Source organism: Cheilinus undulatus, linkage group 12 (assembly GCF_018320785.1).
Source record: "Cheilinus undulatus linkage group 12, ASM1832078v1, whole genome shotgun sequence".
Classification (NCBI taxonomy): Eukaryota; Metazoa; Chordata; class Actinopteri; order Labriformes; family Labridae; genus Cheilinus; species Cheilinus undulatus.
The window spans coordinates 41,198,609-41,226,475 of record NC_054876.1 but is presented as its reverse complement, the minus strand read 5'-3'; the positions used below and the strand labels follow the sequence as shown (position 1 = coordinate 41,226,475).

General features: G+C 38.7%; 1 protein-coding gene across 2 annotated transcripts; it reads left to right on the top strand.

The window, feature by feature from the left end:
- The first annotated feature begins 62 nt into the window (after nt 1–62).
- Nucleotides 63–27,867, top strand: LOC121518565 (14-3-3 protein epsilon). Of its 2 annotated transcripts, XM_041800925.1 has the most exons (7): nt 63–286; nt 10,812–11,011; nt 13,757–13,863; nt 16,611–16,817; nt 19,866–20,002; nt 22,846–22,900; nt 26,754–27,867. In XM_041800925.1, exons 1-6 carry the CDS (start codon nt 223–225, stop codon nt 22,851–22,853), a joined length of 723 nt encoding a protein of 240 aa, XP_041656859.1. In that variant the 5' UTR covers nt 63–222; the 3' UTR covers nt 22,854–22,900; nt 26,754–27,867. The 2 variants fall into 2 exon arrangements, with proteins under 2 accessions (XP_041656859.1, XP_041656858.1); XM_041800924.1 differs by lacking the exon at nt 22,846–22,900 and having other exon boundaries at nt 66–286.

Here is a 27,867-nt window from a genome sequence, read left to right as displayed (position 1 = left end):
TTATTTCTGGATTTGGCACTGGTCTTGTAGGCGTAGATGAAGACTGCTGCCTGCGTGGGTTTCCCGGATGGAGCAGCGACGCCATCTTTACGCCAGTCCTACCGGTGGGTCTTCGGTTCAGCGGAGCGGCAGTGTTGCTGATCCACCGACAGGAATCGCCGAGCACCCGATAATCCTCCCTTTCCATCGGGACGCAAGGAGCAGTCCCCACGCCCGAGCACCATGACGGAGAGAGAGGACCAAGTTTACCAGGCGAAACTCGCCGAACAAGCAGAGAGATATGACGGTAAGGGTTCAAATATGTGTACCAGTCATTGCAGATTGTCTGGCCCCTCTTCCCCCTGCGCAGGGGGCTTGCAGAGACGCAGGTAAAGCACTTCACATGGATATGTTGGGCGAGAGACAAAATGGCGGAGATTTCTACACCATAATGAATCACTTGGCCGTTTAAGAAAACGATTATTAGCTGAAAAGGAGAGGACATTCTACTAGATGGAACCAGCTCTGGGTCGCGTGCTCTGCAGTTGGTTAACATAAAGCGTACGTTAGTTAGCGTTAGTTAGCCTTCACTAGCTATAAGTGCTAACTAACTGGCTAGCCTTTCTTCAGCCACGACACGCGTCACACCAAACTCTATTCAAAAACACAGCGCTTCACAGGGAACGTCCACACCCCAAGATCACGACTTTTGACTCCTCTGAAATATCATATGTACCGAGTTAAGCTACACCAATGTAGCCGAACTGACTGCAACCCGAGTAGAAAATATGTGAAAACTTGGCTACAGATAATGCTACCGTACCGTTAGGAGAGGAACGGTCCAGCCTGATAAACCTGTTAAACCAATTGAAAAGTTGAAATTGATGTAGTTTTTATTGTAGTTGGCTTGCACGTCCAGTTAATTATATTACACAAACACTTAATTACTTTTGAATCAACTTACTATGCTTGTCTATGTTAATCAGGGAAATTCTTGGATAACGCTTCATAAAATTACTGTGAATGGTTAATTACAACGAGGCCAGGATTGCCTGTCTGACTGGTCTCTTGATAGATAGTTCTAGCACCAATGATGCACCAGAAAGGGCGGGGCTCAGAGTATTCCAATCATTTGATTGGTTAATAAGCAACAATCAAGACAAAGTTAGGCTTGAGAAACTTTTTCTCGAGTCTTGATGGAAGTCCTCTTACAAGTTACTCAAGCTTTCTCAGATATAAATGTAGAATACAGTTGATCCACCTTTTCTGCTAATAGAATAACGTACTTTTGGGGTTTAGTGTACTCAAACGAGTTTTGGTTTTTCTATTGGCACCACAGACATGGTATCACTTTGTGTTCACAAGGTAGACAAAGCAGATTTATTGAGATTATAAAATATGCTATAGGCATTCACACTGCTGGCCTTAATGCTCAATTCTGATCTATCAGATTTTTTTCCGGGGCTGTTCACACTGCAGTAGAGTTTCAAAAGGTCAGATACATATCTGATTTGGTGCCACTTATGAAAGTAGCCTGAAACTGATATGAGAAGATCAAAGATATCAAAGCTATGCTATCACTGCATGCGTTAATGCTCAGTTCTGATCCTTCTCAGATTTTCATACTGTGGTTGAATTCCAAAAGATCAGATATGTGTCTGATGAAGAACCACATAGGAAAATCCTATCTGAAAATGTCAGATGCCAATGTTCAGTGTGATTTGTTTCAGCGCTGTCAGAAAAAAATAAGATAAGTCACATATGAACAAAAAAAGGAGATTCAAGTCACTTTTAACTGCAGTGTGAAGTAGCCAAGATATCACTACCCAATCAAATTAACAGCAATAGAAAAGAGGTGTCAGACAAGGTTTTTTTTTTTGGTTGTTTTTTTTGGGGGGGGGGGTGTTATCAAAACTGCAAGCCAACTGCTGCTCTCTGTCTGAATTTTACATGCTTCAATTGTATATTGGCACCAAATGTTAAAAACAAATTTCTAAAATTAAATTAGGACTCACTTTTGTTTATGGCAGCTCTGGTTAAATACCACATCTATTTTACAAAGCTTTAGTACCTTTTGAAACTGCCATTTAATAATTGAACCTGTGTTTAAACCACTGGTTTCAAAAGACTTGGATGTATTGAAAGTATTTATATCATTACTGGTAAATACATGCAAGAGGGCGTGGCTGCAGACATCAAACATCCATAAACGCGCGGACATTCATAACTGCCTGCTCATTGCAACTTTGATTTTTTTTTTATATTTGAGATGTCTTTTCATTAAAGCTGAACACCATAAGGCAGGGGTTACTAACTGGCGAACTGCGGTCCAGACCCAGACGCCATCCGATGCGGACCTGGACCCGTACCTATAATTATTAGATTAAAAGGGAACTTTAAATTTGACAGGGCACTTCTGTTTTAACCGGCACAGCTATGCTAGGATTTACGGTACTGATTTTGCAGATCAGGAAATGCACAGACCGATTACATGCGAGTTAAGCCATCTCACGTGACACTACTCGGTCAATAAACGGCCTGCTTCCAGTTGGTAAACATTGAACTACTACATTCTTACAAGGGACAGACGAGAGGAAGACAGGAAGAGAAAATGAGAAAAAAAGAAAGAAAGACAAAGAGTAGACAAAAAGACGAGTGAGCTGAGACAAGGAGAGATTCACAGACGGAGAAACGGGTGAGCTGTAGACAAAGAAAGTGGCACTGTCAAAGAAAAGAAAAATCGACATGAAAAACAGAGCCTTCAGAATTTTTTATTTAAACTTTAAATAAAAACTTGTGTTTCAAATAAAATTACCAGCAATAAAGAAAACTAATTTTCATATTTTATCAGCGCAGCAAGTCCCTGAAATCGCACCCAGATCCACATATCACACTAACTCTAGTTATGACATTCCAGACCTTTGGTTTAATACATTTTCTCCGACTGGACCTTTTTGAATTTTAGGTGATTACCTCTGCCATAAGGTATTATATGTACTATACAGTAAACCAACATTTAGTTTTTTGTGGATACATTTCACATTGTCAGAGAAAAGATTGTTTGATAATGCCTTGTGCTGCATCAGGTTTCCTAAATGCTTTGAGTGTGGCTCCTGCCTGTCTGCTGGTTTTCTCTATCAATACAGGAAACTCATCCATGAATATGAAACATTGGTTTACTGTTATGCACTTTCACCTGATGGAGTTCATTTTTTAATAAAAAAGACACCTCAATTCAAAAAAAGATAGCAGACACATTTTCATCCAATAAAAACCCTAAAATACCAAAAGTATCATTAGTGCTATAAGTGTCTGAAGTCCACGTTGATGTGGTTTGTAATAGTAGAGAACAGTTGAAACTGTAATTGTTGCAAGACTGATAATGGCCTACCCTGCCATTTTTCAATAAAAGAATGGCTTAAGGTATCAATGTTGAAGTTGGAGGTTATTTTTCTGTCCTGACTTATCATTGCATCTCTACTAAAGTGTGCACAGCTGCTCCTACTAGCACATCATTTATTGTGCATTGTGTCAGAGCAAGACACTGACCAAACATGGCATCGCATCAATTTATGCATGTAAAACACATTGACTGTGTACACAAGGAGGCTACTGGTGGAATACTGGGAACAATATCTGTAATAGGAAAAACAAACTGTAGAAGAGACACTCTGAGGCTAAGTTTTAATATCAGGCTGATTCACCTGTCAGCATAAAGTCATTTCAAGCGAAGCTGCTTTTTTATTTCTGTCAGTTCAACACATCCTGCATTGATTAGTGAACTAAGTGAAAAACTAAATTTAGCTTAAAAGTCAAGAGAGTGCATGTTTTAAGGTTCTTGACATAAATAATGTTGGCATGCTTAATATTGGATTTTCTGCAGATATTGGGGCTAGGCAATTAATAGAAAATTAGATTAAATTGCAATTATGGCCTGCTGCAATTTTCAAATTGCGGAAGATGCAATATTTCTTTAACCTGTGATTTGTTTCAAAATACCAGTTTAAAATTTTTTTTGTAGCAAAGATGTTATGCATTACATATTATGCAATCATCCACTGGCAGTTTTTTAGAATAGTCTACAAATATCCTACTTTTTTGTACGTTTTTCTTACTATAAATAAGAGAATGACATAAAAATGATAATTCCCTTCAATACATCAATTCCTATCCAATTTTCAATTCAATTCAAAATCATCACAATTAGATATTTTTAAAAATTGTTCAGCTCTAGTTTTATCTTATATAGTGTTGGTTATGACATAGAATGATTTATTGCTTGTGTTTGTTGGTATATAAAGAACTTTGGAAATTTTCGCATATCAAATCACAATTGTAATACTGGGGGAAAAATCACAGGTAGATTATTTTCACAAGTCGTTCAGCCCTAGCAGATATCCAATACAGATATTTACAAATTAAATTTAGTTGATTCTAGGGCTGAACTGTTTGTGAAAATAATCTAATTGTGTTTTTTTTCCCCCAATATTGCTATTTAATATGCAATTGTTTTTAGGTTCCTTGTTATATGTACTGTTTAACAAGCAATAAATCATTCTATAGTAAAACCAGCACAGTAGTTGATAAATTAGACTGGTGAGGAAAGACTTGAAAACATATCTAATTGTATGTTTGGTACATGTGGCAAATTTGATATCAATTGTGATACTGAAGGGGATGATAATTTTTTGTTGTTCTCGTTTTGATCAGGGAAATTAGATACATGAACAGGAAAAGTAGGATTTTTGTAAATTATTCTAAAAAAAAGACACTTGATTGTATGCATAAAGTATATAGCAAAAAATCTCTGCTGCACATTGCACATTGCAGGTTTGGTAGTATTACACTGTCTGCAATTTGTAAATTGCAGCAGGCCATATTGCGATTTAATCTAATTTGTGATAAATTGCCCAGCCCTAGTTCAGACCTAAATCTTTAGTCCTTCAGATGAATGATTTAAAGTTTAAGGATGAACAATTCAACAAATTTCAGTCCTAAAACACACTTTAAGATGAACAAAGAAAAAACATCTACCAAATACTTTATATACTTATAAAATCAGGTCTGTATCCAAACAGGAGGTCAATTACCAGGGATGTAATGGTATTAAAATCTCACACTAGGTAATACCTTGGTAACAAGTCCACAGTAGGGTATTTATCACGGTATTGAGAAAAGACAAAAAAAAACAACAAATGAAGACTTGAAGATTACATATTTGTTACATATTTGTGAATATATCACCAAAGACTTTCAAAATGTGACTGAAACTAATGAACTTTTTAATCTAAAACCTTATACCAAGACTAAATTTACGATACTCCTGCTGCACATGCATCAGATTGGATGCAAATAATTTCAAATAATTTGCAAAACAGGTTCATTCTCAAAGAAAAAGTGAAAACCTACAGTTTTCAGCATCTATAGTGAAAGTATATGTACTTTTCAAAATATAAACTTTATTGGACATTTAGCTGAGGACAGTAAGCAAATCATGTTATCGCATTAACGAGAAGCATAAATTTGGAACGAAAATTGTCTTGTCTTTTCTTTTGTGACATAACAGAACATATTTGGATAGTTAAAACACTTTAAGGATTTCATCTTTGGCATTTCGAGTAGTCTAGTAGAATGAACAACTCATCAATTTCAAGACAAGCGGCTGTCTGATTCAGCAACAATGACATAATCATTTATTAACAACCATAGCTCTGGCTGTAAGAGTCTGATTGGGTTGGATACTGGATAAACATGCAATTTCATGTTAAAGAGCGATGCTTTTAATAGCAAAGACCACCCAGAGTGCAGCTTTGAAGACTGACTGGAACATCCTTTTGTAGCAACCCTACAAGTTGGTCTCCATATAGGGGTTAGTGAGTTGCAAAGCAGAAGGAGCTACTTTAGGAATCCCTGGTTCTAGAAGTTAAAAAGTCTTCATTAATGTTTCCCTAAGACAATGTTACATGACATTCAGTTAGAGCACCTTTGCAGCCAAGGTTGGCATGAAACTCTTTAATCATCTGTATAAAAGATTAACTGCTCTCTTCTGGTGCTCTGATAAAAAATTGAGAGCAGAGGCCCGTGTGCATAAAATACTACATGTCACAAAGTGCACTGAAAGAGGAACAAGAAATGTCCCATCAGAAAAACCCTAGAAATAGGCTGCTTCCATCACCAGTGAATTTTGAGGGAAAGATTAAAAAAAAACTCAAAGCTAAGACCTCTTAGATTAACCTTCAAATTCTGTATCACCTCACTACTAGGGTGCATGTTTTGCTCTGTGTTAATGACTAGCCTTGTTGCCATGGTAACAGTGGCAAGGGACATGGATGTTGTGGTTTTAAGGACCTGCCCTCTTTAGCCACAATTATAGCCAAAGTAAAACGAGAAAGATAAAACTAAAGGCAAGAAATTGAAGTAGTTAATTCAGAAGTCCCCTGGGTTGAAACCTGGGGGAGTTCAGGTTAATGCGCCCGTTCTCCCCACTTTGCTGCTCTCTTGTAAACCAGCGGACAAATGGCATCTCACAGAAACAGCTTGGGTTGGCAGTATTTTGATCTAGGAAAGGGAGTTCCAGTTGTCATAAGCTATATCATAACAAAGCTTGACTTGATAAATTTATAACTACAACCAGCACAGACACGTGGACACTGATGAATTTGGCACTGCTGACGCTAGTCATAGTCGGCAAGCCAGTTTGACATAATTACCTGCAGACGCTATGAACAAAAAGACAACACAGCTCATCACAACAAATACTCAAGCCATAGAGTTTATTTACTTTAAAACTAGTTAACTATTATAAAATAAAATTTCTGTTTAATCAACAGGAAAATTAGTTATTAGAAGCAGCTTTACTTTGAAGCACACGTGGTCAACAATTTACCTGCAGATGCTTTGATCCTGTCCCAAAAAGACAACACAGCTTATTAGGATTACTGCTCAAGCGTTAAAGAGTTTTGACAGCGTTAAACTAGTTGACTGGTATGGAATTAAATTTCTGTTTAAGCCAGTTTTATTATAGATATTGACACCCAAGCCTGGCCTTAATTAAGCCCCATTTATGCTTTTGCATCTACTCTACGCTGTAGTGACATACACCATTGTGAGCACCACATACTTGTGCAGTGATGTGTCCACGTCACTCTGCAGTACTCCACCCAAACACTGCACAAAAGTGAGATTTTTATGCCAGTTCTCCACCAGGCACCAGTGCTGGTGTACAGGAATCTATGGCAATGGAACCAGCGCGTATTGAGTTTGAGTAGATAAATATTGAACTGCAGATGACTGCACAGCAGTTTTTGCAAAGAACTGAAGAAAAGAGAGGAGACATCAGAGGAGATGTATAGCATAGCCCCTGGATCAGCTGAGACAGGCAACAGAATTTATTACACTTGTTGGACCATCGAGACAGACATGGATGAGGAAATGTCTGAAGTCAATTTTTACTGTGGTAGTCTTGTCAGGGCACTAGAGTTTGAATTTCAATAAGATACTAGCTAAAATCAAATTATACTGATACCTGTTTTGATGCAATTGCAACAAAAATGTCCCCTGGACACCCAAAACAAAGAAGTTTAGTTCAATTTCTTAATTTTTAATTAGAAATTGTAATTATTTTTTACTCTGAACTATCAGTAAACCAGATTAATTTTATGCACTGCCTCTGCTTTGTCTGTGATTGCTCATTTTTTCATATTTAGGTCATTTCATGGGTGTCAGTGCTTTTGCAGGGCTGTCATCAGTCCACAGGTCAGGATGTAAAAAACGTTTAAGTACCAAGAGAAACTCTAATTCAGCTCTAATTTTTTTTTTAACAGACATAAATGTTGACACGTGCATCTTTAAGAGACAGTAAAGAGACATAATAAAATGTGTTTGCTGACCTGTGAATTAAACGGAAAGGAGATAAAGGCTGTGGCAGAGGCCAGAGGATAGAACCAGTCAACAGGCAGACAGAGGCAGGTCTTAAACATCAGTAAAACCAAATCCTAAATATTTGTCATGTCTGTGCAGAGGTGCTGGTGTGTTTCTGCCTTCTTTAGATTACAACCACTGTGAAACAATTAGAAAAGAGCATCTTCTCTTGCTGTATCAGGATCCTGGCACTAACTCTCATTTGATTGTCTATCACTGCACACGGCCTCCCTCTCCAATTACAGCACCTTTGGTTGTAAAATAGTGTAAATATGTTTTCTTTTCTTGAGATAATATTGCTAGGTTATAGTAATGATGCTTTTAAATGTTCAAACATGTTAATTATTCAGCCAACTAATGCAAACAAGTATGGAAATTAATCAAATAGAAAGTGAGTAAACTGGATCTGGATTATCTCTTTTGGCACCTGAAAACTGATGCTGGATTTCCAGTCTGTCAGCCACTCTAGAGTTAGGATTTGCTGTTTTTTTAAGTCAGTAGTGTGTCGAAATAGTGTGACTTCGGTAAATTTGTAAACCTTGAAAAGTGGAAAAAACCCTGAAAAGCACAGAGAGGTCAGTAGGTTTGCATGAGATTAGGTCAGTTTGCAGGGTAAAGTGATCAAAGCTGCATAGTGCTCCTTCAGGCTTTCAGCCACTGTGTATCAGGTTTCTACAGCATGGTGTGTTGAGCCCTGCTATTGGCTTCTGCAGATAACACCACCCTGTCTGGGAAGTTAAAAACCAAACGAACAGCACACCGCCGCTCTTTCCTCCAGGCTAGAAGGTTTAACATTAGTTATGACCAGTGTGCAGCTTGAGCCACTGTTTATTTTTACTGTGTTAACAAGAATAGCAATAGCATTTTCCCTTTCTTTAGTATAGCATATATGATGCTATTTTAATAAGTGATGTTGCATTTTCACATTCAGCTTGCATGCTCTTTATTTTCATCCAGGACTGACATGAAATATGTTACTGTCAGATACAGTTGATTGTATTCCAGTGTTTATGTTGCTGCACGCCTTCTTGAACTGCTCCTTGTAACTTGGTTAAAGAGGCTCCATATTGTGCCTGCTTTATGTTAGTCTCCATGGAAACAGTTTGTTGTACTTATTAGAAGCTCCTTCAGAATGGCGAGAGATTGTAATAGCCAATTAATCCCTGGATTCTGTATTCGTTCTTCACACCATACCCTACTGGATAACCTTTGAAGATGAGGAAGTAAAGCATAAGAAAGATGTCACATTGATTTTTTTTTCCTCAGCTCTGTGGTTGGCAACCCTTGAACAGTTCCCAGAATCCCTCCCTATGTGTCTATAGGAGGGGAATCTGTGCATTAGAGGAGTTATTGTTGGGCAGAGTCCCAGACCATCCATTAATACAGAGGATGATATCAGCTTTAAAGGCTCCACATTATGATTTTAAATCATTGGTAATGGAAGGACAGTGTGCTATTTACATTAAAGAGAATAGATTCAAGTATATCCTCACCCTGAATTTAAATGATTAACTTAGAGACTTCTCATTATTCTACCAAATAATATAAAAACAATCACATTGACTCCAAGTGTAACTATTGTGCCAACAAGGGTCTCTACAATTTAATGTTTTTGTTATTCCAATAATAAAATCCACAGATAATAAAGGCGTTTTTCGTCTTCTCGAGACTACGCATTCTGAAACAGTAGGTGGCGCTGCGGTGCGTGATCCGCTGTTAATCCCTAGAGAAGAGGTAGAAGCCTCAGCGCTAAGAGGCAACACGGCAATAACAACACGGCGTCACTGGTGGAGTTATTCAGTGTTTAAGAGGAGGATAACACGGTGTTTGTAAAACAACAGATTATTATTCTAAGGAACCTGGCAGAAATAGCGTTTCCTATTAATTTAACTTGCCTTTAGCAGTAATATCGCTACGTTTAACACCATGCATCATTGTGGACTTAAAACAAGTGAAACGCACCTGTTCAGACAGTTTCTTTAGCCATTATTAAATAAATTAATGAATTGCTGCCTACAGACAAAATGTGTGGATTCAGTGCAGCACACGGCTTGTGTTAAAGCCCCAGACAGGCTGACATAGATGCTTTGCAAAGCATGCACTCTCGCCATATTGCTGTTCAAGAGGATAGAACAGTAGTTTTAACTTTTTATTGTGCTGCAGGGTAATTACAACAGCCCAAGTGGGTGATATTTGGCATGGTACCCGGCTGCCCATATTACTAGAGCAAAACATGCTGAAGACAGGACTGAGCTGTTTGTCACACATCACTCCGCTTCTCTAATGGCGGTATCAGTTAAGCCTGTTTTTGACTGGACATGTGAGAGACACACCTCGACCACGACCTGGCTTGATTTTCAGTTTATTTGCATGTTAGGTAAGGGCCTTCAGACTGCTCGCATGTGCGCTGCATCCAACGCAACTGAAAGTCACAGCTCAGGTGCGGAGAATTTAGGGAATCAAGGTCTTGCCTATTTTTTTGCACGCTGCGTGTGCTGATTGACCAAAGTAAACAGGACAGTGATAAATAGAGGGCCTTATTTACCTTGCTGGAGCACATATGCACATCCACAAGCAGCCACTCCTCTGTGGTGGAAATTTTACCAGTGGCTGTGCTGATACCCCTTTACCGCCCTATACAACAAACACAATTGATTTACAGGCTTGATATATTGAATCCACCGATGTGTTTGTTGGTTCTCTTTGAAAGGACTACATTATATACAGGTTTTATGGCAGAATGATGTCTAAATATCTAAATTGTTGAAGGTACAAGACACAATTTTTTAAACACATTGTAGTACTCAAAATTCGAAAACTTCATTCCCACAGAGTTCAGGTTTATGCTCCTTTTTGGCTAATATCTGTGTACAAAGCTGGAAAATCATGTGACTTGTTTCTGTGTCTCTCAGAAATGGTGGAGTCGATGAAGAAGGTGGCCAGTATGGATGTGGAACTGACGGTGGAGGAGAGGAACCTGCTGTCTGTAGCATACAAGAACGTGATTGGAGCCAGGAGAGCCTCCTGGAGGATAATCAGCAGCCTCGAACAGAAAGAAGAAAATAAAGGCGGAGAGGACAAACTAAAGATGATCCGAGAATACAGGAAAATGGTCAGACTCTGTTATTATGCCAAATCTTCCAAGTGTCATATGAGTTATATTTCAAACAACGTTAGGGGATTTTTGTATCTTTCTCTGCCTAGAGATTTGATCATAACACATTCCTTCTACTGTTTTTAAGCCTAGCTTTGATCCTAACACTTGAAAAACATTAACAAAATTTTAGCCTCATGGGCTAGATTGGTTGTTTTTTTTCCCCACCTTTTGTGAGTTTATTACATTTACCAATTTACCATTACTTACCAAGCCAAAGCAGTGAAATGAAAACACATAGCTGCAATCCTTCTGATGTCTGCACCAGATTCTTACAAAACATCATCAGTCTTCTGTCATTTTTGGACTATGCACTCATCGGTTTATTTAGCTGAGGACGGGCACTGAAGCAATGGCGGTTTCTTTTAGCCTTGTTGCAGTCATATATCATTTCATTTGTTCATAAATGAAACAACCCTTGCTTTAAATCTCTGAATCAGACGTTATATTGAAATTCAGTCTCCAGTGGGTTGAAGTGAAACTGTTTGAAGTTTCTACCTTCCTTTCTTTCATGGGAAGCAGTGGAGTTTCACTCTTTATGAAATCTAATTTCCATATCCAATGGGCGAGATGCCAGAAATGCTTTAGTCTTTTTGGCAGCACTTTTTAAAGCTCTCCTCCACTGACCTCGCCACTTTGAGAGGAAACAGTGAGATTTCACTGCCCACCAACACTTGTCTGAGAGAAATAATGAGGTAGGCAGCAACCATGAGTCAGCTTTAAATCTTTTTTCTTCACTCATGCTGAAGACCAGCTTCCAGTCACTGATGGCGTCAATGAGTTGATTCAATAAGAGGAGGGAACTCATACAGTTTAATGTAGGATAACACATGCCTTCCACTGTCCAATACAGGAGGCTAACATTTTTTGTATCCTAAATGACATCACACATTGGCAGTACTGCTGACAATTTTTGCTTGCATTTCCTTTTTCAAGGGTTGGCTGGAGACTTGGCACTCTGAATACTAAACACCAGAGCTCTGTCATTGACAGATGTGGGATTTGAGCCTTTTTTCAAATATGCACTACTGAAATTTCAGGACAGTCTGTGCCTAAATCTCCCCCAAGTTGCTCTTTCACACATGACCCTCAGAGGAGGAAGGAGGGGCTTAAGAGGAAAAACAGGACTTTAAAGGAGCATATTGGACGTTACTGTACGGCTGGAGATACACTTGCTGTTTCACCTTGAGTCCAGCTGTCTCTCAAGCTTTACTTTAGACATATTTGCCTATTTATGATGTGTATTACTGGAGGATACCACTAGAGAGCTCAGGCTATATAAGATGTAGTCTAATGATTAAAATGCTGCTCAGTCCAAGTCCTATTTTAGTCACTTTCACGCTTGAAATAAGACCAGTTTTGTGGATGGAAACTCAAATGTTTTAGTCCATTTTTAGTCAATAAGAAGTCCTTACTTTTAGTCACAGCCTTTATTCTTTTCGAACAAATTTAACTAGCCATATTAGAAAATAAATACATAGAACAGTCATATTAACAAACTTTTAAGCCTCGTGTTTGCTTGTGTTTTTACAAATTATATGCACAGTGGAGAAATATGGCTTCTGAATGCCCGACAGTCCAGCTTCAACATCTCAGTCTCTGTGATGAAATTTGACCTTACTTTTGTCAGTTTTATCATCAAAGATATACTTTAAGCTTGTCTTAGTCTCATCTTTTTCATGGAAAAAGGTAAGTGACAAGCTTTATCAGTCACGGTTTTAGTCAATGACTTTAACACTGACCAGTGGTCAGATCAGCACAGTCTGCTTTCCGTTTCTCCCACATTTTCTTCCAGGCATGGATGTTGTGTTCACGGTGTACTGATTTAATAAGTGACCATGTTAACTGGTGACTTTCAGCCAACTGTGATCGTAGGTGTCATCGTTCAAGCAAAAATTTTACTGGCAGGGTGAGCTTAAGAAGGTCTGGATAAAGCCAAGGTGAAAAAATCTGCTTTTTGCATTCACACAGTCCGACCACCCCAAAAGTTTAGTGCATGTGTGAGAAGCCTAATACATCGTGAGACGGTTATTGCGAGAGTCCGGAGCCTTTGCCTTTATGTTTTTTTCAGATATGACCCCTGCTTCATGCAGATTTTCTTCAGTTCTCACGTTCTTTAAATGAGAACAAACACAAATATGCCACCTTCTAAAAGGATTTCTGCATTTATGCACATTCTAAAATTGCTGGCAAAGTTAACTTTGTCAAACCCTTATTTAAAAATGAAAATACAGATTCACATCAATCTTAAGCTGTGTAAAGGTAAGATCTAAAGGGAGCTTTTTGTTTGCAGAATATGTCACCATACACTGATGTCAAATTGTCAGATTTAGATGGCCGACATCGTCTGCCTCCTCTGTGACAGACACCACCGTGGGGACTCCTGATGGAATGCCTGGTGTACCTTTGCCACTTTTAAATATCACTTGTGTTGTGGTAGACAGAATTTTTTAGGGAAACATCAATACTTGGAACGAAAATAGAGGAAATATTGATGTTTTATAAATGAGTTACTGCCTGTCTCAACACTTTTGACACTAACAATTTGACACTGAATCTCAGCTGAGTTGAGTCACATAAATAAGCTTTGAATTGCAACCAAACCTTTATTTACAACAAGGAAAAGTTGGTCCCAGCCGCTGTAAGATTCTGTATGAACCCACAGTCTGTTGACAGCTGTGTTTTTGTGTTTCTTTTCTGCAGGTTGAGAAAGAGCTGAAGTCAATCTGCAATGACATTCTGGATGTACTGGACAAGCACCTCATCTTAGCTGCAGTCACGGGAGAGTCTAAGGTTTTCTACTACAAAATGTGTGTTTTATTTAAATCACAGTTTTGACTCTCTTAACAACTGTGCATGCTCTGTTGCAGTTAGTGCTGCATTTATACACTGCCTGGCCAAAAAATAAAAGTCGCCACCTAAAAAAGGTCATACACTCTAATATTTCGTTGGACCACCTTTAGCTTTGATTACAGCATGTGTTCGCTGTGGCATTGTTTCGATAAGCTTCTGCAATGTCACAAGATTTATTTCCATCCAGTGTTGCATTAATTTTAATTATTGATAATGGGAGAGTCTGACCACTGTGCAAAGCCTTCTCCAGCACATCCCAAAGATTCTCAGTGGGGTTAAGGTCTGGACTCTGTGGTGGCCAATCCATGTGTGAAAATGATGTCTCATGCTCCCTGAACCACTCTTTCACAATTTGAGCCTGATGAATCCTGGCATTGTCATCTTGGAATATGCCCGTGCCATTAGGGAAGACAAAATCCATTGTTTAAGAAATGAGAAGTTACTCATTGCATCAGCTGGGGTTAAATAACTGCCTATGCAGTAATTATCCAATAGGAGGCTTGTACCTGTTTGCTTAGTTAAATCCAGGTGGCAACTTTTGTTTTTTGGCCAGGCAGTGTATGTACAAGTCCGGAACTTTTTGCCAATTCAAAATGTTTGAATGATCATTGAGGTTTAGATGTGGTGACTGAGGAGTTAAAATCATTTGAGAATGCTCACTAAGCCCTGACAAGCCAAGTTGAGGGCAACAAACTGCCTAGATGCTTTAAGTGGCATATTGTCTTCTTGGAAAATGTGTCCTTACCACACAGCTTGAAGCCGCAGACATCATTCAGGGCCTGTCTAGACCAGTAAAACAACAGACAACAGAAAGAAACAAGATGAATAAACCTTACTGATCAGCTTTCCATTAAGTGAAATGTCACCATCACTAGACAACATTTAACCAACCATTCTTTTTAACTGCCTCCTAAAGAAACCACTACAATTAATGTGTCAGTGCAGAGTTTAAATATCCCAATGACAAACACTCTCTTCCTCTGCCGTCTCATATCACTCTGTGAAGCCCCTTACTCCATATAAGACACCAAACCACAAACTTTATGATAAAATAGAGCAACAGCTTTCTGAGAATGAAGCGATGTATTTAGAGGCTCACCTGATGACTGGCTGCATTTTAGGTCAAAAACCTGCCTTATCCATTTTTACAGATGCAATCTGAGTCAAACTAGAAAATAAAAAATACATCAAATACAACTTTAAACTGGATCTGATGTGAATGTTAGTTCTTAAACATGCTGATTTTATGTTCCATATGTTCATTTTTCTTAGTAGTTTTGTTTTTACATAGCTGTTTGATATAAAAAGAGTATGTAACGTCACGATTGTTGACAAATTCAGCTTTTTACAGTATTCCCTGCTGAATTAGTAGAGTAGAGGTAGAAAGGGTAAGAGAAAATGTGGCAAAAATTAACAACACACTCATTGAACTTTTACTACCCAATATTCACTACTCCAAACCAATACAAGAAATCTGTTAGCTACCAGTGCAGAAAGTCAGTGCCCTGTTTACAAGGGATTCTGGTTTTCTCTGCATTTTTGCTGATATCCCATATGCCGACAATTACAAACTAATTTTAGCCAATACCAATATCCTTATTGCTGGTGTGAGGCCATAACCTCTTATCTCAATTTTCATGATTTCAGTTTTTTTTCAAACCCAGTGCTGTTTGTCACCCGTTATATCTATCAGTGAGTTTTACAGATTTAAAACGAATAAAACGTGTCAAAAAATGTCAGCATACATGTAGTTTAAATACAGCTCTTGTTTCAGTTTTCCTTAAAAATGGTGACTTTAGAGACAAGAGGTTATGGGCTAATGTCCGCATTATTAACGTAGTGCAGACCAAAACTTCAGACCTTAAAAAACACTTCAAAATCCAAGAAATTAGGATGAAGAAAGAAAAAGACTTCACCTTACACCCCACAAATTTATTCAGACATAGTCTATATTCTTACAACAATAATGATATATTGTATTTCAGACCTAAAATTTCAGACCTTAAAACACTCTTAAAATCATTGCTATGATGGAATTGGGATGAACAAAAAATATTCAAAACTCCTATTCATTATATGAATCTTCACAGGTGATTTTATGCCCCATTGTTCAGACTGCACTCTCTAGAACCTGCTATATTCTTTCTAATTCTGGCTGAAGTAGTCTTTTTGACTGTGCTTCTGTAAATCACAGCAGGGTTTCTCATTCACTTGGTTCACTACACTCTGAGCAGTAGGCGCTGCTCTACCTCTAACACTTGTTAGTTTGATCTATGGTTCTCTTTCCACAGCAGGCTCTGTCTTGTTTCATCTGTTAGACTGTCCAGCATGGATTACACGGCTTTCTTGAAGATTTTTATTTAATGATTAAAAGCATTCTTTTTAATTAAAGCAGCAGCATGAATAACACCGAAGTGCTGTTAAGTAGTAAATGTCTGTTATCAGACTATTTTTTGTATAATAATTATCTCTCTGTCTGCCTTTGTTTTTATAAATTACATTGTGAGAAGAAGTTGAAAAAAATCTAAACAAAGAGTGTTGTCAAACCATGCTTTCATAACTGTTAAAGAATCTGTATTTACTAATGCAAATTTTCAAAATATGCTTTTGTCGAGTTTGATTTGTCTTACCATTGTTCTGGACTCATAACTCTTACTCTGTGCAGAGCTACCAGATGTCTTACCATGTTGTTCTCTGTGTTTAGGAAGGGAGATTACCACAGGTACCTGGCAGAGTTTGCCACAGGCAATGACAGGAAGGAGGCAGCAGAGAACAGTTTGGTTGCATACAAAGCTGCTAGCGACATCGCCTTGACTGAACTCCCTCCAACGCACCCCATTCGCCTGGGACTGGCCCTTAACTTTTCAGTTTTCTATTATGAAATCCTCAACTCGCCAGACCGTGCCTGCAGGTAGGTGTCATCATTTTCTGTTGCTGATGTGGTATTTGTTTCTGGCGCCTTGAGTTCAGCACTTAAACTTTGTAGCAATGGGGTTTTCTTTCAGGGTGTTTGGCTTGAACCATAGCAAGCAGGCAGCAGGTGTCACGTTGGCTAATGTATAATAAGTTCCAGTGTAGTATGGGTTATTCACAATACCAGAATCCTGTAGAAAAAAACTTTTAACTCAGAGTTTTTACTGAAGTTTTTTGCCTCATCATTTTGTTCTTGCACCCCACTGATTTTCTGTGATCGAACATCAGCTGTCTATAAAAAGAAACCTCTGATAAAATAACCGTGCTCTATTGCCCAGTGCCAAACAGCAGACAGAAAAGGTCACCCAGTTGCATGGGAGCATAGTCAAGAATTTAGAGGGGAACAACACTGTCAGACACCTGGGTCCTTTTCAACTTATATAAACTTTTAACAGCTTTATAAATTAGCATGGGATTGAAAATGGCACATGTAAAAACATGATTGAAAATAAGACAATTAGCAAAATAGATTTTACTATCTGGTGTTGTAAGCTACACTTATAATATCTCTTTTTCTCATCTAAAAAGTTGACTGCAGCTTATATCTTGGTGACTTCAATAGCCTACCAGTATAATGCTAAGAAATGTGACATCATTGCCACAAGTGCGTGCAGCTGCCACCGTCAAACAACTGCATGAGACCTAACAGGATTGAAAATTCACTCTCCATTCACTGTGTATGGCAAAAATCTGCTTCACTGTACAGAATGTGCTGAGAAGGTAAGAACACAGACAAGTCTGGTGGGTCTAGTGTTTCTTTTTAACCGCTTTTCCTCCTTGATTGGTCATAATCGTGCATTTAAAGAAATGGAATGCATACCATTAATGTTTCAGTTAAAATTACAATTTTATTTTTAATTGAAACACTCCTCAGTGAGGACAAAAAGTGACAGCTGGAGGTGGGGAGAGCGACTCGCTGGCTGTGAGTCTACCTCACAACAATCGTCAGAGACCAGGAGCTTAACTACCATACTGTAGTTAATTGATGAGCAATTCCATGAAGCATGAAAATGATACCAAAAGTGTGACACAGCCACACAGAAACGGCATGTTGTGGACTTCATGGAATAAAATGGAACACAGGAGGACACTTTAAACCTTTTTCCTCTTGTGACTTTCTAAAAAGCAGATTGCATTTTATATGGGGGTGACTCATGTTCTGGATTTAAACATCGTCAGGGCTTAAAGTATTCCGGCACCGTGCCAGATTTCCAGCGTGCGGCGTTTGGCTGCGGGATGAAAATGTCTTATATTTAAAAAAAAAAAAAAAAAAAAAAAAAAGAAACATCTTGATATCATCACCATCACTCTCGAGTTTGAGTTTGTCTGCCAATGATATGAGAGAAGCACAACTCTCCTGCTCTCCAACTAGCATTATTAGCCAATCAGAAGTGGAATGGGACGGGTCATGGAAAAATAAGTGTCAACCGAGTCCTATGCTGCATAGATGCACGAGTAGAGAGACGTCACGTCGAAGGAGAGTTGGATGGAGAGTAAATTCATGAATCCTGGGGAAGATGACCTCCTAGTTGATAAAGGATTAAAAAATAAATGGCGCTGGGCGTGGATAGAAGAGATAGGAAAAGACGGTAAGCCTTTTGGTAGCTGGTAACTTTGTGCTTGAGAAAACTGGTATATTCAACTGGGGGGAAAAAGTGCTACCACGTCATGAGTCAAACCCCACTCATAGAGCAGCTGTTCACGCTCTCCCACACACAACGCAGTTACCGGGAGCAACAACCACAGCTGATGTACTGGCATCAATAACTGACTGTGTGTGTGACTCGAAAATACGCGTGTGGACGTTCATCACAGAGCACGATCTGTCTTTCAACCTCGCCCAACCCCTGGTAATTTTTATGCAAAAATGTATGCAAAAAAAATAGCTGAAGACAAAATTGCTCTGACAAAACTGTCAATATCCAATACCCTTATAATATGTCATCTTGTGATTGTAGGTCATCTTGTAACCTGTCAAGGACTTAAAACACAGTTTAAGGATGATCACAGACCCATACTTCAGTCTCTAGAACACATTAAAGTTTAAGTAAATAGGATGAAAACAAGAAAAGACTTCAGCTGTTAGTTGGTCCTGCCTAATGTTAAAAAAAATGAGTGATAAAAGGATTACAGCAGCATATATCAGCATGAATGGAGCTCATTTGCTCTTCTGTCTGATCTGTCTCAAGGTCTAATTTCCAAATCATACTGCTCTAGTCACCTTCAGGCCCCAACACTTCTATGAAGTTCATCATCTATGAAGATCATTCATTTCCATATAATGTTTTTTTTTCTTTTTGCTTTAACCCCTGCATATATGTTAAAATAGTCTTAATAAATTAAAACATTGAGACATTGTAGCCACTTTCCCAATATCTCAAATTGTGACAGATCCCCCCCCCCCCCCCGAAAAAGTTTGGAAGGTACAGGATTTTTTCTCACTTTAAGCCCTGCATTGTTAAAAGATTGTTAAAAGATTAGAAATAGGAGAAATAAGTAGAAATATTACAGTGGGAACAATACATAATCTATTAAACAGTCATAAAGTGTATTTATTCTAAAAGTTAATGCCATAAACCTATAAAGCCCTTTATGAAAACCTGATAAAATCTGGGTGTTTCATTTTTATTCAGCTTGGTGAAAATTACACCCACACCCAAAAAAATTTAGCTTTGAACTTAAATCCAACATAAAAGAAAAACTGTCCCAGCTGTTGGCTGACGATGCTTCAGGATGTTGGTTAAATTAATCTCAGGAACACAGCAATTTCAAAAGCAGTGTTGAAAGGGATCCGATCATTAATTTCATTGCAGACACACAAATCTCACTGCCTTAGAGGGGGAGTCATAACAGAATCAAAAGCAGACGAATGAAATTATTCAGAAACTAGTGAAAACACAACCCCTCATATTTTACTGCTGACTGTTGAATTACACTTACTGTTTACCGCTTGTGTAACTTTGTGACCTTCTCTCTCCTTACGTAGTTTGGCAAAGCAGGCGTTTGACAACGCCATCGCAGAACTGGACACGCTGAGCGAGGAGAGCTATAAGGACTCAACACTTATCATGCAGTTGCTACGTGACAACTTGACACTATGGACCTCAGATGTGCAGGGAGATGGTGAGAGAGCATTTCCTTTCTTCTCCTGTCTTAAGCCTCAAGCATCATCCCTGACTTTATGTTTCCTGTTTAATACTGGATGTCTTTGTCCCTATTGTTATTTTTCTTCATTAACTTGCTTTTGACAGATTGCACAGCTGATATATTGCTTCAAATCCCTCATTGCATAGTGTTGCAACGTCCTCTCAGCTATGGACAAAAATAAAACTATGAAGAATTAGAACAGGGTTTCAAAAACACCTTTCTTACTGACATCTGTTTTCTGTTAATAATGAACCTTTAAATGCTGTACACGTTGGGTTTAGTGATGAGAGTTTCCAGAGTGAAAATACCTATTAGCTGGCACTGCTCTGTCTGACCAGCGTTACACTCAACAAAAGCAATGTGTTGTTGTTTTTGCTGTCTTCATGTAAATAATAACCTAAATTCTGTCATTTTTACCCTTGTCATATCAAATAGTGCTACCATGGGCCTCTGTACATATGTTTTTGACATGCTTTCTTTAAATCTCAATGGTTTTCTCACTGAGTATTAAAAAAACCATTTCTGTTTCATATGCAGTGAATGGTGATGTTTTTAAGTGATTCACTACTGGGATCATTACTTGGTTGGGGTTAATTATCCATCAAACTTCACCTCCCCACCAGGAGTCTTCAACATTAGAGTACCAAAACTTGATCACCATTCTTTGACAGTGTGTCAGCACTTAATCTACAGGACCTTTAAAAATAATCACCCCCTTTGATGTTTTACCCTTAAACAGATTTCTCCTAAGTAATGTCAATCGAATAAAATGTGTAATGTAAAATAAGTGACTGCATATATATTCATCCCCTTAAAGTCAGTCGATGCACCTTTGGCTGCAATCACAGCACTGAGTCAGTGTAGATAGATCTTTATCAGGATTGCACATCTGGATAAGATTGTCCTCCAGGATTTTCCTATATTTTGCCAGTTATTTTACCCACTACCTTTACAAGCCTTCCAGAGACTGCTGCTGATAAGCATCCCCACAGCATGATGCTGCCACCTCTGTGCTTCACAGTGGGGATGGTGTATTTATGGTGATGTGCAGTGTTTGGTGTCTGATAGCCAAAAAGCATCTTTTTGGTCTCATCAGACCAAAGAACTTTTTTCCACTTGACCATGGAGTCTCCCACATTTCTTTTGGTGAATTCTAGTTAAGATTTAATGAGTTTTCTTCAACAGTGGCTTTCTCTTTGACACTCTCCTATAAAGCTTAAAGTGGTGAAGAACCTCGAGCAGCTGTTGTTGTATACAGAGGCTGTCCTTGCACAGCCACTGTTTGTTCCATTTCTAGATGATGGATTTGAAAAAACTCTGGGGTATGTAAATTTTTTTTTCATCCATGCCCTGACTTATACTTTTCAATAACCTTTTCTCTGAGCTGCTTGGAGTGTTCCTTTGTCTTCATGGTGAAATGGTAGCCAGGGGTACTGATTGACTAGTGACTGGAGCTTCCAGACACAGGTGTCTTTATACTACAATCACTTGAGACACATTCACTCCTCTCAGATGATCCCCATTTCACTAATTGTGAGACACTAGCACCAATTGGCTGGACCTCTCTTCAATTAGGTGAGCCATTTTAGAGGGGGGAATATTTCTGCAGTCACTTATTTTACCTAACATGTTTTCATTTAATTGACATAACTTGTGAAAATCTGTTTTTATTTTGACATTAGGGGGTGTTTTTGTCAAAAAAAGCCAACTTGTACTGACCATGATTGGCTAATAAATCAATAAAAGGGTTAAACATCCAAGGGGGTGAATACTTTTTGTAGGAACTATGTATTAAGTTGCTTTGTTCTGGTACATTATCTGATAGGGGATACAGAGCTTCTGCTGTCACTTTGTGTGCTGTAATAGCAGGGTAGAAAATCTTGTCAGATCACTGCTCTTAAATGGTGCTTGCTATTTACAGCTATATTTAGCCATGGTAAACTTTACTGCATAACCTAGATTCACTAACCACTGCACCTAGGTATACCTTTTCAACTCCAACCATCTATTCAATAACTAGACGCTTTGACACAATGTTTTTTCCAGGCATTAATGTGACCGACACAAATCCAAGCCAAGCACCAGAATGGGGAAGAAAGTGAAATAAAGGGACTTTGAACATGCCATCATTTTTGGTCTGCTGGGATTTTTGTGCACAGACATCTCTAGAGTTTTCAGAGAGTAGTATAAAAAAGAGAAAATTTCCTGTGAGCAGCAGTTCTCTGGACCAAAGCTCATAGAGAGGCAAGATTAACCCAAATCAGCAGCATCTTCGAAAGCACAGTAAGTCAAACCTTAAAGCAGAAGACCACACCAGGTGCCACTCCTGTCAGCTAATAAGAGAAAATTGAGGCTACAGTTCATCAAAATTGGACAGTAGGGATTGGAAAGCCTTGCCTTGTCTGATGAGTCTTGATTTCTGTGATGTTTAAATGGTTGGCGTGAAGAGCATGAAAGCCTACCAGACCACCAACAAACATGAAATATTCAAAGCAGTTGAACAGGTATACCTAATAAAGTGGTCAGTGTGAGTATTATGTGGGCTACTGTTTTGGAGCAGGAAAAAAGAATGAGGTGAACAGGGCACATTACTGAAACTTGTACTGGCGTAACATCAACTCGATGATAAGTCAGTTATGTAGTAAGTCAAAGTTTTTTTAAACACTCCTTTACATTTAAGACAAACTATGTATAAAAATGAGATCTAGCCAACATTTTCTCTAACCTCTCCCATCATCAGTGTTTTCTCTCCCTGGTTCCCGTCTTCTGTCTCACTCTCTGCTCTAATCATCTCTCATCTCTCCCTCGCTCTCCTGTAGAGTCTTAAGGACCGTCCTCTTCCTTCACTCTTCCTCCATTATAGAAGTGTATTTTGTAAGTCATTCCTCCTATCTTTGGGCTTTTTTCACCTCAAACTATCACTCCTGTCTCACCACTGTATCATCCTTCACTAACCTCCTCACATTACCGAGTCGAGCCTTGTTGAATGTTTTTGTTGTGATGGATGTTTGTTTGCTGGCAGCTCTGAGTAATTACAGAGCGTCTTTAAATGTTTTCTTCTTTTTCTCACATGGTTTTCACCGTTCTCTGCACAAGTAGAGTGCTTTGTGATTTAATGTTTGTCAGGGTGTTCGCAAGTTTGTGAAAGTCGAACAAGATTGTGTGCCTATTCCTCCAGGGGTACAGGTTACAGAATACTTTCATATGGAGTGCTAAAACCAATGTTTGAAATAAAACCAGGTGCACATGCCCATACAAAGCATAGGCAATTATTTTCAAGCATTTGTACAGCCATTAATTTCTCTTTAAATCCTATTCAATCACAAAAGCCCACTTCCGCAGTGTGTGCTATCCACTCCTTTCTGCACCCCAACAGGTGTGTCCAGTCCTGCCGCATGAGTTCTGACAGTGCACGTTGAATATCCAGATCAACAGATAATTCATTTTAATGAAGCAGTGGCACCAGCTTGAAAAGTCTCATCGAATCAAGGATAAAAAAATGGCAACACTCACATCTTTGTCATATGTAAAGGTGGCACACAGAATCAACATTTTGATTTGTGGGATTTACATCTTCTTTTAGTGTAGTGGTAGTAGAGGGATGACAGAAGTTAAGTGGCAAAAGAAATGAGGAATAGCAGGGAACAAACTTGGCTCCATCACAAATAAAGATCCTTTATATGCACCAATGATTTAGATTTAAACATCTGTAGAATCTAGCTGTGATTTCAGTTTTGAAAATAGACTTGAAGAACTTGCGGACACCCTTCTCCTCCACAGTGCACGTCACTGAACCCAGCAGGTGGTTGCTGCTGAGTTTAAGACCTGTGAACGCAGCTTGTTGAAGTGTGATTTTAACAGACAAATGCAAAAACAGCCTGTGACGCTGCCACTGCTTCTCCTGCAGCTTTCTCACATCCTGGCTAGCCATGGTGCTAATGAGCACTGTTACTCTTCTATTTTCATCATGACGGATTCTCAGCCTTTTGTTATCTGTGCCTCTTAATTCTTCATTACACGGATGGCTGTGCTGTCTCTGTGGTTACCTTTCTAAGCAACCCGTCCCACAGGTTCACAACGCTTTTTACCCCTTCACTAAATCTGACCAGAGCTTGTTGTGAATTAACTCGTGCTCACTGGACTGCATGTTGACACTGTCTGTGGCAAACACACTGCAGGTTACTCATGGATGTTTGTCATTTGTTGTGTTACTTTACTGATTAGCACTTTCATGGACTGATCCAAACCACCTCCAAAAGGAAAACAGTTTCTCTGTGATGTTTATTCTGCAGAATTTTTGTTTAGCGCTTTGAAATTAGATGAAGCACAAAATGACAGCTCAGATCGTTTCATGTTTTTTGCTCTGAAAGTGGAGAAACTGCTAAGAACTGTGCCTATGTGATGTCTTAAATACCTATACTGCCTACAAAAGTATATTTGCAGCCGCCTATGTATATTTGGTGACTATTTTTTCTTTTTTAAGTCTGCATATAATCACCATCCCCTCTAATAAATGCACCATTTCAGGACTGACATCTCATGTTAAAAATGAAGCTTTTAATGCATTTGTTTTAACATTTTCTTGCAGCTGTTTGCCATTTATATGATCATGTACTCCTGCTCACAAAATACACTCAGAAAATTACTCCTGCAAACTGAGAAAGGGTGGGATGGCCCCCTCTGCTCCACAGATCAACCAAATATTGTATCATTCTAATGGAAACTATTGTTTTTTTGAGTTTTTTGCATCCCATTGTGTCTTTATTGGAGGGACAGGACAGTGGGATTGTGTAGGAAAGGAGCCACAGGCCAGAGTTTAACCTAGGCAACCCATAGGGGTGGGAAATATGATAAAAAAAAAAAAAAATCTTTTTTATTTTGTTACATCACAATCTTGATTTTGGCAAGATTTTTTTAATTCAATTTTTAAGATAAATTTGTACATTAATGACCAGAAAAAAAGAAAGTTGTTCCCCATATGTTTTTAAATGCACAAATACTGTAAGTTTTTCCTGTTGGTCAATACATGAAATATTTTTAAAAATGCTGTTTTATAGTTGGCACCATCAGGTACCGGGGTCCAGTGCTCTTTCTCCAGAATATTTAAGGACCAAACATTTATTAACTTGCATTCTGACCTCATTTTATGGAACCAATTTCTGCGTTTTCTGCGCCACTTCAAAATAATGAGTTGTGTCTTCTCTTTGTTTATTTTGGTGATCATCAGGCACATTTTGGCACAGTGATTTTCATTTTAAAGCATGTGGGCTATTAACAGAAATCCCACAACTGTGGACTTGCACTAGTAGTCGCTTTATATTCATTTTTATTTGACAGTTACTTCTGCCTTGTTTACAGACTGCTAAAATAAGTTGATACAAACATAACCCTGACTATGATCTGTTTGACATGTGATTTTGCAGTAAAGCAGCAACTGTATTTTATTCAAACAAACTCTTAATATATGTACATTTTATTCATAAAGGGGTTGGGAAAATGTTTCTCCATGGTGTGATGGCGTAGGTTATGTGTCACGCTCTTACCTTTCAGGTGCTCACAATGAAGGAGAGAAGATGCTGGCTGAGATCATGCAGCAGCATGCATGTGTTTAAATCAATGCTGTTTAAAACTGTTTTAGATAACGAGCAATGTCCTGACCTCACGGAAATGACCTGCCTTCCTCTGTAAAAAAAAAAAAAAAAAAAGACGCTGCTATATACCTTATGTAGAGGGGTGGAAAGACTTGTAAATAACTCAAGAAAAACAATGAAAAGCAAAGCAATGTTGTCTGTAACAGTTAAAATAACATTATTGCTCTTGCCACACTCTCCTCTGCTTACTGTGGCGTGGATCTTTTTCCTGTTCGAACTTCAGCAGATGGTTTAGGATGCGGTCTTCAGATCTCATCAGATAGTCTGCAGACTTTGTGCAGATTGTGCAGATAATTTTTTTTGCACACTGATGGTTTAGAAAGCTCAGTATAGGTCAGTCAGAAATCTTCATAAGGACTATATCTTAGGTTTCATTTCCAGCCATGAATCAGTCATAACCACCATGCTACTGGTACTCCAAGCATGGTTGGTTTGAATGAGTGACAATTTGAAAAGTGCTGAAGATCCCTTTAATCTTGATTCATGTTTTTAACCCAAAGCGGCCTAAAGAAGAGGGAGTACATTGTGCAGTCTTTTGCCTCAGACTTTTTTTAAATCAAAAGAAGAAAGTACTCTGTTAGAGGCCTAGGATTTGTATTTTTGTTTCCTCAGCATAGAACCTGGCACTGATATCAGCTGATTTCGTACCAGTATGGTATCAATGTTTAGCATTATACAACCTTTACTCAAAGTAAGATTTCTTTTTTCAATCCAACCAACAGGTATGAAGCCAAATACTCCTATAACATCCTCACAAATAAAAAGCAAGAAAGAGCAGCTATGTGACAGTTTATTTTTTAGGGAAGGAAATACCAAATATCAAAATAGTCTGATCGATTTGGTTGACTTTTCATTGCAGCTCTTAAATCCTAACTTGCACTGATTTGAGCCTCAGTAACATCTCTGCTCTAACAGCAAGTGAAATGCAGTCTTAAACTGGTACTAAACTGTCATAATCAGCATTGGTGGAGCTGCTTTATCTGTTCTTCATCTTGCTGCTTCTGAAAATGTCTAAATGAATGTGCAAAGATAAGCGCAACCTCCATAATTGTTCCCTTTTCCTGTCGTTATCTCAGGTGAAGAACAGAACAAAGAAGCACTGCAAGATGCGGAGGAAGAGGCCCAGTGAGACTGAACAACACGAGACAAGCCCTCCTCCTCCTTATCCTTCTTCCTCCTCTGACTCCTCCATTATTTCTCTCCCCCCAGCACTCGCTCCTGTCCCCAGCCACACTTTTCAGCTGGGTTTATCCTGCAGCCTACTCCCCCTCTCTCTCTCTTCTCCTCCATTTCTTCCACCTCTCCTCCTCGTATGCACGTCCTCTCCCAGGTCTTCATCTCCACTCCTCCTGGGGTTTTACCTTTATGTTGCAAGCCTGTACCCTTTAAAGCTCCTTTCCCCTCTTTTACTGTTTTAATTTCGCTTTTCTTTGCTGTATCATCTGTTGCCAAGTATGCTTGCCTGTATTTGTAACACACACATATGCAAGAGTTTATTTAAAGATGATTCTTTGCTGTTTTTCCTGTGTATGTGTGTTTATGAAAAACTTTTTTGTCCATGCTTCAGTCAGTTAGAAACATTTCAGTTTGCAAATGAAGGAAATCAAGCAGTGATGGGAGGTTTAAAAGGGATGTGTTATAAGCTTTTAGGAAGAACTAAGTGCCCTCTTTACTTTGTGGTTACCAAATCCTGCTCCTTCGACACATCATTGGTGTTTGTTTTTTATTACGACCACAAAAAGCCGAATGTCCCCCCTCTCTGAACATCACTCCAACCTCTATCCTCGTCCACTCTCGGACCAAGTATTGTGCTGCGAGGCTGTAGAGCTTTTGCTAATGGCAGATAGTTAGGTAATGGCTTTGTAGCAGATCAAATCGTGTGCGTGCGTGGGAGGGGAATGCTCAACACTCTGATTGTAACGTAATGCAAAACTTGCATTGGCTCTATATAAGACAAAACAGTTTGGGAAATAGAGGCCTGCTGTATCTTTACTCCCCTGATTCTTTCAGGTTTCCTCGTCTCGACTCTCTTTCCGACTCCCCTCATGTCCTCTCCTCCTTCTGTTCAGTATGTGTAACGTGAATCTGATTTGTACTACTGGATGTTCTCACCGGAGCCACAAGTACCATCTGTATTCTTACTGAAACACAGCATGGAATTAACATTAAACTTCAAATTGAGAAATGTTA

Bases quoted from the DNA above. Each gene is read 5' to 3' on its own strand.
- LOC121518565 (XM_041800924.1), top strand. From the start codon at position 223: ATGACGGAGAGAGAGGACCAAGTTTACCAGGCGAAACTCGCCGAACAA. The intron at 11,012-13,756 runs GTCAGACTCTGT...TCTTTTCTGCAG, and splicing joins TCCGAGAATACAGGAAAATG to GTTGAGAAAGAGCTGAAGTC. The intron at 13,864-16,610 runs GTGTGTTTTATT...CTCTGTGTTTAG, and splicing joins AAGGTTTTCTACTACAAAAT to GAAGGGAGATTACCACAGGT.